Genomic DNA, 12,925 nt, shown 5'->3' on the forward strand with positions numbered 1-12,925 from the left:
ATCACGCGGGCGAGTCGGACGCGCGACACGTGGCAGGGGACTTCGAAAAGCGCTCGCATGAAGGGGGCAAAAAAAGCTAGATTAAGGGAGGATTAAGAAGTAATCAAGGGCAAGGCGAGTACTAGGAAGGGGGGAAAAGGCAGATTAAGGGGGAGATTAAGGTGTGATTAAGAGTTAAAATAGGGGGGGTGGGTGGTGGTCTTGTTCAATTGTTCTTCGGGCTTTTATGCATTGCAAGTTGGTGGCCGGATGAAAAGTCCGTCGATCTGCTTCCATTTTTGCCCCTGATTGCCGCAGAAATCGGTTGATCTCCGCAGAAATTGGCTCAGAAATCGGTTCTATCGCTGCAAAAATCGACTCCACCTTGCTTCTCGCTGCAGAAATCAGTTCCATCGCTGCAATCCATCTTTCTTCTCGCTCCAGAAATCGGTTCCATCGCTGTAAAAATCGGTTCCATCGCTCCAGGAATCGGCTCCGTCTTGCTTCTCGCTGCAGAAAATCGGTTTTGTCGCTGCAGAAATCGGCTCCGCCTTGCCTTGTGCTTCAGATATAGGCTCCATTTTGCAGAAATCGGTTCCATTTTGCCTCCCGTCCGTCTCTAGCTGCTCAAATCCATCCTATTTCGGCTCTCGGATCCTCTCCTCCGCAGATTGATTCACCCCTGCTCTGCCGTATTCAGGAAATCCGTTCGATTCTACCTTCCATCCGGTTGTGGCTCCAGAAATTGGCCGGAATTTGCCATCGGTGGAGCGCTTGCTGTACCGGTCGGGAACCTCTTGACCCTCGAAGCTTTCGCGGCGGCAGGTTGCTTCATCCCTACGCAGTCGATTGCTGCAAAAATCCCTCGGATTTTGCCACCAACAGCAGGTAGAACGGCCTTCGGAGCTTTTCTTTTTTCGGCTCCTTGCCTGTTTGTGTTCTGCAGTGGTTTCGATTCGATACGTCTCAGTTGCACAGTTTCGATTAGGTTTTTGCTCCCTTAATCCGTTGGATGCATTGCTGGTCCTTTCCGTTTGTGTTTGTTCGATCACAAGGTAATGAAGTGCATTGGATACTCAGCATTTGCGTGTCGTTCTCTACACAATCTGTTTTAGTTTTCTGTGTACTGCGTTCGCAGGTTTTTCTTAACACGGTACCTTCTGCGTGCAACAGGTCTGCGTGCTCCATTGGTACTTGTTCCGGAGCAGGGTTGAAGAACCGTTTCTTTGCACGAAGCTCAATTCATTTGGCGCTTTGATTCTCATAGCAGAGTGCTTTGCGGAGATCGGAATTGTTCTGCTTGCTTGATGGGAGCCCTATCAACCAGGCTCCATGGATCCATTACCGCCATTGCAGCTATGGCTACCGTATCGGCCTCCACTGAATTGCCAGACAAGTCTTGCCTAAAATCTTTCTTCAATGCCACTGGTCAAACCCTCCTACTTTCTTCCTTATACGCCCCCGCTGCATCTTCATCTTTCGATTTCGATTTTACGCTTTCGCCTTCCAGCAAGCCTGCCATGGCAACTTCCGCTTCTTCTCCAGTTTGGCCTGCTAATGTTCCTCCCATACTTCATGCGTTGCCTGCCTGTGTCGCCGTTCAGCTTTCTCCTTTTGCCTCTCACCATTCCTCTCCTTTCGCCTCTCAATCAGCCTCCATCCGATTTTACAGGGCCGCTCCTCTGTGCAATAAAGCAAAAAATTTCCCTCCCCACAATTTCGTTCTTCCCGGCACATCATCATCGAGATTTTTGAGATCCTCAGTTTGCGACTGCCATCCCCTTTTCTCATTGAATATATATCCAAGGTCCCAGACGATATCATCATTATCGAATACCTGTCCAGAAGGACTCAGACACATGTCAACTTGGCGGTGCCCTTGTGCTGCTTCATATGTTTTTCCACTCAAACCTCTTTATGGTCGAGCTTCATTTCCAGGGTTTTCTCAGACTCCTCGGTTTGAGCGCATCTTATCCTTCTTGTATAATTCTTATGCGTTTCCACCGGAGGTTTCTACGAACCTTTTGCATACTTGGCACGCTCCTACCGTGGCTTCAGATGCTTCCCAGCCGGAGAATGGGTCCAAACCTAAGCCAACAGTGGCCGTTGTCTTACTGGGATGGCTGGGTGCTCAACAAAAACATTTGAAAAGATATGCGGATTGGTATACATCGAGAGGAATTCATGCAGTTACATTTGTGGTTCCCATGAAGGACCTCTTGACCTTCAAGGCTGGAGGTAAAGCTGAAGAACATGTCGACATTCTCACTCAACACTTGACGCAGTGGCTTACAGAAGACAATAAGCAGGGGAATGAGAAGGTTGTGATTTTTCACACGTTCAGTAATACCGGTTGGCTGACGTAAGTAAACATTCTCTCCCTAAATAGTAAGCTCCGGGATAAATGCCTGACTTTGAAATGTGCATAAGCAAACTTTTGAAATGCAGCAACGAAAATATTGGCTCATCTGCTAATGTATAATTCATTTTGTGCGTATGCAGTTATGGTGCTGTCCTGGAAAGGCTCATCCGTCAAGGGGATGAATACCTGGGGAGGATCAAGGGATGTGTTGTGGATTCTGCACCCTCAGCAAGGCCTGATCCACAGGTTTGGCACAACTCGTCATTGCGGTTTTTTTCTCCTCTACATTGAGCGGAGTAAATATAATATGCTTAATACAATGAATGGTAAACAGTTGGACTGACACGTTTTCCTCCATGTAGGTCTGGGCATCAGGGTTTTCTGCAGCTTTGTTGAAGAAGGGTAGTGTGGCCACACAGAAGCTCCATTTCGGTGCTGATACTGCAGATGATAAATTGATCATGCAGCCACAGCCTAGTCTTAAAGAGACTGCAGTGCGTGCAATGCTTGAAAAGTTCTTTTCAGTATTTCTACAAATGCCATATGTAAATCGGTATATTTCTGAACTTTAAAACTGCAGTATAAGACGTTGGTGCATTATGTATTTCTGAACTGTGCATTGATTTTGTCCCTGTATTACTGTAGATTGGTTGTCGCATTTCGTGTGACATTTGGGTATTGATATTGAACAACGGCTTTGCCATTCTTTGAAATGTGCAGTTGACATGGTTTGTAGAACTAAGAGTGTCTTTTAACTTTTGGCAGGAGGCTGAATGATGTCACAATGGTTCTGTCAAACCAGCAGCCATCTTGCCCTCAGCTATATATCTACAGCACTGCCGACACAGTCATTCCTGCAAAGTCGGTAGAAGCTTTTGTTGAGGAGCAAAGAAAGGCAGGACGGACAGTGAGTGCTTCTAACTTTCAGCACTCACCACATGTGGACCATTTTAGAACATTTCCTGAAAAGTACAGTGACGAACTCACCAGCTTTCTTAAGCTTTGCATACCGCAATTGACTTCTGCGATGTCTACATGATGGAGACCTGATGGATATAACCTCTTTAAATTGGAGGCATTGGTGCCCATGCCCTGAAATTTAATGGGCATTCTTCCAGACATCTCATAGATCCATTTTTGGGACATGTATATTCACTAAATTCTTTCCAGAATCCACATCAAAAACTTGGATTTTCTGGAGGCATGGTGGCCTTTGTGCAGCTTATCTTCATGGCTGTAATGCCAGTAGATTGGAGGTGTTGATATACGTTCGACACTTCTATTTCATTGTGCTTAGAGCGGAATTTAACTGTCAACATAGAGAGTATTTTTGACATATTGAGTCGATAGTGCAAAGAGGCACTAACGCTATAACAAATTCAGGAAGATGTTGGCTATTTCCAACATCAATTCATTTATTTTATTGGGCAAACTGCTTGAATAAACCATTGTAGGCCATACAAAACTGGCTGTGAAACTTTTCTTATTGTAGAGTCTCTTTTTATGTATTCCTGTGTGTGTATTTGAGAGAGAGAGAGAGAGCATCTACAGGAGAGACAAGAGAAAGAGATCTCTGATTTATTTTTATTTTTTTTTTGGGGGGGTGGTGGTTATATTTTACGCGGAGGTGAACTTACGTGTTCTTTTTGCTTGGTTAAGATCCAAATTGGTCAAAGAAAACTGAATTAAATTTGCTGCTTGTGTGCTAAAAAGACAGATGGCTGCTTCCGTTCCTTTCCAAGTGCTGCAAGTATGTATACTGGTCTGATTTTGAAAGCCATTGTAATAATGTATTGTTTCTAGATTCTCTCTTTTATTGCAGATGCCACATTGTAAGCATATAACATGCGGTGCTGACGACAAGCAGGTTTAATTTCCAACTACGAGTGAGTTGTAGTGGGCCATTTGTGGTCAGAATGGTTCAGAGTGGTGTAAAGGGAATCTTGGCATTATCACTACAACAAACGGAAAAGCTTTAAATTGATGTAGAGTACAGGCACTTGACAAGGGAGAACATACATATCTCAAGCCATGTAAACTCAATATCCTTGTCAAATCAAAACACGAAGATTTCAACACACCCACCATAACACAGTGAATATGCGTTAACTCACCCCATCAAGTTGTTAGATTCATCAAAATACATGGACCACTCCCTAGGTTTATCAAAATGAAGAAACATATGCACAAGCTTACTAAAGTTCATTATTGTTCGCAAAGTTCTTGCACTCTCTTCTCTTTGTATATCTTAAAGCAAAGGTTCCGATCAAAGGATAGGTGTCCATTGACGTGGCGCCTTTGCATGTTGTGCCTTGCTCAACATGGCATGTTGAAGTGGTGTTTCTTGCCCAAAGCTTTTTTCAGAAAAGCGTCCCCCCCAAACTGTGTGTGTGTGTTACCAAAAAAAAAAGAAAAAAAGTGTGTGTGTGTGGGGCTACATAGTGTTGGTCTATGTCCCTTAGCTCCGCTCTTCCTCCTTCCACTCTTAGCTCGTCCAAGTGGTGTGTATGCCCTACTCAACAAAGGTGCCATGTGGTAGATAGTCCCCTCCTTGCACTCCTAACACCTCCACATGGTGCCTTTAGTGCAATGCCTTGCCCAACACTGGGAGTTGAAGGGGGGAAACGGCATGCTGATGTGGCATTTTTCATCCAAAAGTTTTTTCAAAAAGCGCGCTCTCTCTCTCTCTCTCTCTCTCTCTCTCTCTCTCTCTCCATTTGGCTACGTAGCTTGCCCCTTAGCCCTCCATAGTTCCCTCCCCCATTCCCATTGCCTTCACTCCAATCTCATCCTGTCCACCACTTGCCCATTACTCCCCTCCCTCATGCAGTCCTGATACTTGCCCTCCTCATCGGTACATATGCTCTTTTGTTGCTGCTACAAAAACAGAGGCCGCCAAGTTTATGGCGTGGGATTGTGCAGAAATGTTGTTACAACAAGGTGAGGTGGTTGCCTTGAGGATCACACATCCCAAATACATCATATCAAGAATGTCTTAAAAGTTCTGATGGATACAACCTGCTTTATCATATAGGTTTCTTGTGGTGATCCCATGGACCATTATTCTACCTATGTACTCCCATGGACCATCTACATACTTCCACACTTGCATATCTATTCTTGATGTGTATGTTGCATTGGAAGCTTCTTTCCAAGGCACAAAGGGGAGGACAAGGGGATCTCAGGCCATTAACATAATGAGATACTTCAGCAGCAATAATTTGGCCGATTGCTTTAATGACGAAGAGGCTTATTTCCACGTAAGCTAGTGGAAATTCCATAAGCTATGATGTTTATACTTACAGATCTCAGAGCATTTTGGCATGATTACATGTGACACTGGGAGCTTCCATGCTCAAATGTGATTGAGTCAAGATAAGTAGGAATACCATGGAAACGAACTTGTAACCTTCCTGTCCACATCATCTTGAGGTAATTGAAAGCCCGTGCAACATTGAAAGCTCCCAATCGTGGACCTTGGTTGTTCTCATGTCTTGACGTTCCTAACATAGAATTTTAGTCTATGCCATTGGTGATGGATACATTTTGGTCTGTCTTTGAGTTGTTTTAAACCAAGACAAAATGCTCTAAGATCCATAAGTTTAGACATCTAGCTTATGAAATTCCAATGGGCTTACACGGAAACAAGTCTCTTCGTTAAAGCCTCCGCAATGACAAAACTTTTTTTAACGAAAAATCCCGCTATGTTGAAGGCGAGAGCTCCCCTTGTCATGCCCCTGTGTGCCTGGAAAAGAAGCTTCTCATGCACCATGCACATCAAGAATAGATATGGCTTGGACTGCAAGCATAGAAGATTGCATAAGATAAAAACAAGACATTCTTCCTTGTCACCTTCTTCGTATTTTACTTCCCCCGCACCTTAGCTTCCTTGCCCTTGGCACATCCTCGCTAACCTTGTCCTTCACCATGCTTGCTTCACCATGCCTCACCATGCCCTCGCCCTGCTCCTATTTGGCTCTTTTTCCACCTTTGTCCTTTTTCCACCTTTCCTCCCTAAAGAAGTTTGCAGAGTTGCGATAAGAATTATCCAAATTATCAACCTTTAGGAATGAGCTAGTTACATGATGCATAGGCAAAATAATGGTCCATGGGATCAGGAAAGCTATGGTGAGTTTTGATGAGTAGCCTATATCCATCTGAACTTCTAAAGCATTCTTGATATGATTTATTTGCAATGCACTCCACATGATTCTTCAAGATGGCCAAAGCAGCCGCCAAACTATGGTCAGTCATTGTGATGCTCAATGGCTTGCCCTCATATTCTTTCATTCAAAAGACCTCACCTTGCTACAAGGGCTAAGAGTGCAAGGAGGGGTCTATTGTTTGCTTGTCACATGGCACCTTTTCTTTAAGATATATGGAGAAGAGAAGGCACCAAGAAAGCTAGAGCTCAGCATAACAAACATTCAGTGCTTGCTTTAACCCAAAACCAAAATCCTAAGGAAAGTTGTCACATAACATTACATCACGAATATTGAAAATTTATAGTTGGTACACTGTTGTATTTCAATAGAGGCCTTGAGGCAGATCCTTAACTCATCATAGATGGGTCAGTCTCTCTAAAGACAACAAAGAGGGCAAGCTCTACTTGCAAAGACAAATTGAGCGTAAGAGAACCTTCCCAAGTTAAGGGCACATCTACTTTTAGTGGGCTTGACTGGCATTTTGGAGGCTTTCAAAAACTTTGGTAGTTGCCATGGCCTCACATGTAAGAAAAAGTGTCACTTAAAATAGGCTAGTAAAGACTTCATCAATGTACATATCTCTAGCTAGAGATGAGGCTAAGGCCTCAGCATATCCTACCATGTGGCATGGTCCTCCAACTACTCCCTACGGATGTGCCATGTGGTTGTCCCTGTAGGTTTGCCCGGGCCACTGGCTACCTTACACATAAATGCCACATCATGGCTTGTCTTGCATGGCTATCTGCCATTGGTTGATGCAATTAGAGGGCCGACCGAGCCATGTGAGTGGTCGCTTGTCCCCTTAGGGCTTATGTGTCTCCTTCCTTTAACCCAAGGCCTTCACGCCTTTAGGGCCAAGTGACCTTCATGCCATTAGCCACCTCTGCCCACGTGGAAAGTTTGAAAAAGGGCCATGGATGCGCATGAGGATCCAAGGGTCCACATGATCTCTTGGAGCCCTTGAGTGGGTTGGGGGGGGGGGGGGGAATTAATTTCGTGGACAACTTGTCCTAAATAAGTAGGCAAGTATCCAATCAACACTAAGTGGGTTTACATTGTGAAGTGGAAAGATGATTATAGCATAGAATGCTACAAATCTTGCCTTGTTGTGAAAGGCTATGCATGGCAACACGACATTGACTTTGAGGAGGCCTTTGCTCCCACTTCATGCATCACAATCATTCGATGTGTCATAGCCATTGCATCTAATAGGCATTGGGAGGTTCACTAACTTCATGTAACAAAAGTCAATTTACTTAGCTACATTTTAGCCTAAGCAACGTTTAAATGGATTTGTAAATAAGTAGTACCTTTACAATTGGCAGCTCATTCTAGAATGAATTCATTCTTTGTGGTGCTTTGTAAAAATGCCGAATTCTAGGTGGAGGCTTCACCAAACTTTGATCAAGATGCAACTTCTAGAATGATGGCATCAAAGAATGGGAAGACACGTTTTGTTTTTTGAACTTGTCAAATCCTTAAATTTTTCGTTCATGGGAATGACTGAGAGAGAGAGAGAGAGAGAGAGAGAGAGAGAGAGAGAGATTTAGCACTATGTGAGATTAAGTCTGTAGGCTAGAGTGATCACTAGTTGCAGATGTTTGCTCTCATGGATTGAGTATTTTGAACTGTATTTATGCAACTCTTAGCCTCTCTTTTGACTCTCAAGAAGCCTTGAGAAATGGCCTGGCCTACTTGAATATAGGATGTGACTTGAAACACATTTAATAAGGTATTGGCTACCATCATCCAATAAAAAATAGGGGAGGTGACAAGTGGAAAAAATTTTAGAGTTGCAGCATGGAGGTAAATGGAAGAAATCATTACCTCAAGCAATAACTACTTTCTATAGATTCTTAAATCTTGCCATACTGATGCAACAAAGATAACCTAATGTAGTACTATCATATTCAAATGTCAGATCATCTCATTGTTTAGCCATGGATTTGAATGACTAATGGAATTACATTTCTTTGCTCCTATTTTTCATGGACTTCCCCTTTTGGGCACATCCAACTATTGCTATTGGTACTTGTAGAAAATAAAGTGGATGCATACCAAAAAGGAAAAATTACAATTCCTCTCTTCTTTACAAACTATAGATCTTGAATCTCAATACTTGATTCCACTACTGAGAACGGCTGTTTGATTTACCTTTTATACAAGCTCATAGAAGAGCACCTTTACAATTTTGACAAAGTACTTCACAATATCATATTTTCAACCTTCTTAGAAATACATCTTCTCTATATGGCATCGATGCTTGCAATGAACTTGGCAATTGTATGTCCACGAGTTTGGTCTATTTTCATGGATAACAATGCAACACTCACATCAACAACCAAAAAAGGTGGCCCAAAAAATATTGGATTATCTTTTAGAGAATTAGAAGTGGATTCTTATTTCTTTTGGGACACTCTATTAAATTACACAGCGCAGCGGAACAGAAACTGAACAAAGAATAGAGAGTACATAGCAAATTGGAGAGGAACAAAATTTTCCTTCAATATTGATGTAGTACAGATGATGGCTCCGTCCACCTGTGCGCTCCCACAGTGGAGCTTAGATGGCGATCTAGGCAGATACTAGGTGAAGAGCTACTAGCTGGAAGATCTCTATTGGAAGATCTGATCTTGTACAATGGACTAGGGAGGTCGCCTCTTTATAGCTACTATGAGGGCGCGGTAGTCAGATCAACGTAGTCGGTGAAGCCGACCAGTCAACCTAGTCGATGGAACCGACTAGTCATCCATGGAATATTCAAGGAATATTCCCTATACCGTCGCCTCGGGGGCTCTCGCACCCGAACCCCCACCAAGGGGGCCAGCGGCCCCCCTGGGACACCCCAACTAGGGGCCAACTGGCCCCAGGCCCCAACAATAATAAGGGGCTCCCACACAATCATCTTTCTACCATCAACAATCTCATTGATAGACCTCATCTGACATGCAAGTTAGGATCCATCCAGTGTCTCAGGCTCACACATGGCTTCTCCTCATATGGGGACCTTACAACTTGAGCACCTTGGACCACTGGTGGTTACCAAGAGGGTGGGGCATTGAGCATATCTAACACCCCCCCTCAATGTCCACCCATAGGTGAACTACCTTTTCTCAGCCCAATGCCGAGTCTCTGAAGATGACTCTGAAGCTGATCCTTCCCGAGTGCCTTGGTGAAGATATCTGCTCCATTTTGCTTTGTTGGACAGTAGACCAATTCCACTATCCCGTCCTCAATCAAATCACACACATAGTGATACTGAATCTCTATATGTTTTGTGCACGCATGAAACACTGGATTTTTAGCAATGGCCATGCAACTTTGATTGTCGCACCTTAGCACAGTTGCCTCATCCTCTTGCACTCCCATGTGCCATAAGATCCTCCTCAGCCACACTGCTTCACAAGCAGCAAAACATGCTGCCTTTCTACTCAGCCTCGGTAGAAGACAATGCCACTGTTGGTTGTTTCTTACTGATCCAAGAGAAGATACCTGAACCTAAAGAGAATCTAGAAACTGATTTCCTGGAATCAACATCTCCAACCCAATCTAAGTCACAATGACCAGCCAAGGAAGTGCGCGTACCATAAGTGATGCCATAATCAAGAGTGCCCTTCACATACCTGAGCACCCACATCCCTGCATTCCAATGATTCTCTTGGAGAACCTACTCAAAATGCCAATAGCAAAACTGATGTCCGGCTTGGTGTTGCATAGATAGATGAGACTGCCAACCAACTTCCTGTATCTCCTGATGTCTGCTGGTGGTGAGGCATCCTCCATAGATAGCCTCGCATTTACCTCCATAGGTGTAGCTATCTCCTTGCACTCGGACATACCAAATGCCTTCAAGATCTCCCTTGCATATTTCTACTGAGAGATGACGATCTTGCCTGGCTCTTGCTAGACTTCGATCCCCAAATAGTAGTGCATCAAGCCTAAGTCTGTCATCTCAAACTCTGTGCTCAATGCCTTTCTTGTCTGCTGGATCATGTCTTCATAGTCACATGTAATAAGGAGATCATCCACATATAGAACAATAATAGTAGATTTTCCACCTTTCCTGTACACATACAAGTTAGCATCTGAGGCACATCTTTTGAAGTTTAATTTATGAAAGAATTTGTCTATCCATTGGTACCATGCTCTTGGGGCCTGTTTCAGCCCATACAAAGCCTTCTTCAGTTTGCATACCTTGTTCTCAGAATGGGGGGCCTCAAACCCTGGTGGTTGAGCCAGGTACACCTCCTCCTTAAAGTCACCATTCAAGAATGTTGATTTAACATCCATTTGATAAACTGGCCACTTTTTATGAGCAGCCACCGATAGTACTGCGCGAATAGTGGTCATTTTAGCAGTCGAAGTGAAAGATTCCTGAAAATCAAACCCTTCAACCTGCGAAAATCCTTGTGCAACCAATCTGGCTTTATACTTTTCCAAAGTCCCATCGGCCTAGTACTTTACCTTCCAAACCCACTTGGTGCCAATAACCTTTCTGCTAGGTGGTCGATCTACCAGCTTCCAAGTTTCATTCTTCATGATGCTGTCATATTCTACTTGCATAGCATTTTTCCAATCTCGGTCTGCAAGTGCTTCCTCCAAACTCGCAGGCTCCTTTACTTCTGCAATAATCTCAGCCATCAAGGCCATATTGACTATGTGAGCAGAAGCCCTCCTTTGCTCCTCAATTCTCTGAGACCACCTTGGTCCATCTGCATGCTGCTCAACAAACATAGGCATCTAGTTATCATGGTCGTAGAGCTGCCTTACCCATCGCGACAATGGCTTTTCCGGTGGTGTAACAACAGGTTGGTGACTTATACCTTCATCATCTGATATTTCCTCCTCCTTTATAGCTCCTGGGACAAGTCCATAGTGAATTACCTCTTCGCTTGATGATAAAGTGGAAGAGCTCTTCTCTACCTCCACTGCATGTGGCTGCTCCCTGAACACCACATCACGGCTCGTTATGATCTTCTTTGCCTCTCGGTCATACAACTTATAGGCTTTCTTCTCATCACAATAGCCTAAGAAGATACATGTGGTGCTTTTTGATTGTAGCTTGTTTCTCTCTTTGTCTGGTACATGCACATAGCATTCACACCCAAACGTTCTGAAGTGGGAGACAGATGGCTTATTACCACTGTAAGCCTCATGTGGTGTTTTACCTTTGAGTGCCTTTGTATAGCTGCGATTAAGGATGTAAACCGCAGTATTGATAGCCTCAGCCCAAAAGTGGTTTGACAGTCCAGCACCTTTCAACATACACCTCCCCATCTCCACGGTGGTCCACATTTGGCGTTCAACGACCGAATTTTGCTAAGGTGTATGTGGTGTCATCGTTTGTCACTTGATCCCTTTGCTCTTGCAAAAATCTCCAAACTCTATAGAAACAAACTCACCACCACCATCCGATCTGATTTTCTTCACTTTTCTCCTTGTTTCATTTTCAATAAGCTATAGCCATTCTTTCAATTTACCAAAATCTTGGGCCTTTTTGCGAAGAAAGTACACCCACATCTTCCTACTATAGTCATCGACAATCAATAAAAAATAGGAAGATCCACCCAAGGCCTGTGTAGGCATCTTACCGCACAAGTTGACACGCACCAACTTTAGAGGAGCGTTTGCTCTATTCTTGCTTTCTTGTGGGAATGCCTTTCTCTGTTGCTTGCCCATCATGCAACCTTCACACGGTTCTTTGATTTCTGCTACTGCAGGTAAGTGAGCAACTATACCTTACTTCTGTATCTCCTTCAGCACTGCAAATCCAATGTGGCCGAATCTATCGTGCCAAAGTCTGCTTGTGCTCACTCCAGCGGTGGCTGTAAGAGCACTTAGCTCATACAGGTTGTTCCTCCTTACTCCTATGCCAACAAGATTTCCAGCACTATCCAGAATTTTTGCTCCTGTCTTGTTGAACCTCGCCTCATGGTCAAGATCAGTTATGGAAGCAACTAATAGCAAATTTCTCTTGATTTGTGAAACATACAGCACATTAGATAGTTTCTTAACATCTCCATTTACAAAAATAAATGAAACCGTACCTGTACTCTCAATAGTACATTTTGCATTATTTCCAACTGTCATGGTGATGGGTTCCTATAGAGGCTGCATGGAACAATATAAACCCTTCTTGCAGGTCATGTGATGGGAGGCACCACTATCCAACACCCATGAATTGTGAAGAGAATGGGAGAGAAGGAAGGAGTCTCACTTGCAACTTTCTCACATACACAATGGGGGAATATACACAAAGGTGGAGGTTGAAAACAGTTTTCCTCTTCTTCTTAGTTGTGAAAGCCAAAAGAACTCTAAGTACAAAAGAATAGGTGAACCCGATATGTGGGTCTCAAACCAAACTCAGCTAACTAAGGTG

The 12,925-nt window shown here is 43.7% G+C and overlaps 1 protein-coding gene across 1 annotated transcript; it reads left to right on the plus strand.

Moving 5' to 3' along the window:
* Positions 1-464: 464 nt before the first annotated feature.
* Positions 465-3,764, plus strand: LOC147888025 (uncharacterized). The gene is made up of 5 exons (XM_087393408.1): positions 465-867; positions 1,153-2,341; positions 2,482-2,587; positions 2,704-2,894; positions 3,107-3,764. Exons 2-5 carry the CDS (start codon positions 1,287-1,289, stop codon positions 3,378-3,380), a joined length of 1,626 nt encoding a protein of 541 aa, XP_087249534.1. The 5' UTR covers positions 465-867; positions 1,153-1,286; the 3' UTR covers positions 3,381-3,764.
* The last annotated feature ends 9,161 nt before the right edge of the window (positions 3,765-12,925 follow it).

Source organism: Dipteris shenzhenensis, chromosome 22, assembly GCF_047967505.1.
Source record: "Dipteris shenzhenensis isolate YYH24624 ecotype China chromosome 22, Dip_SZ_1.0, whole genome shotgun sequence".
Taxonomy (NCBI): Eukaryota; Viridiplantae; Streptophyta; class Polypodiopsida; order Gleicheniales; family Dipteridaceae; genus Dipteris; species Dipteris shenzhenensis.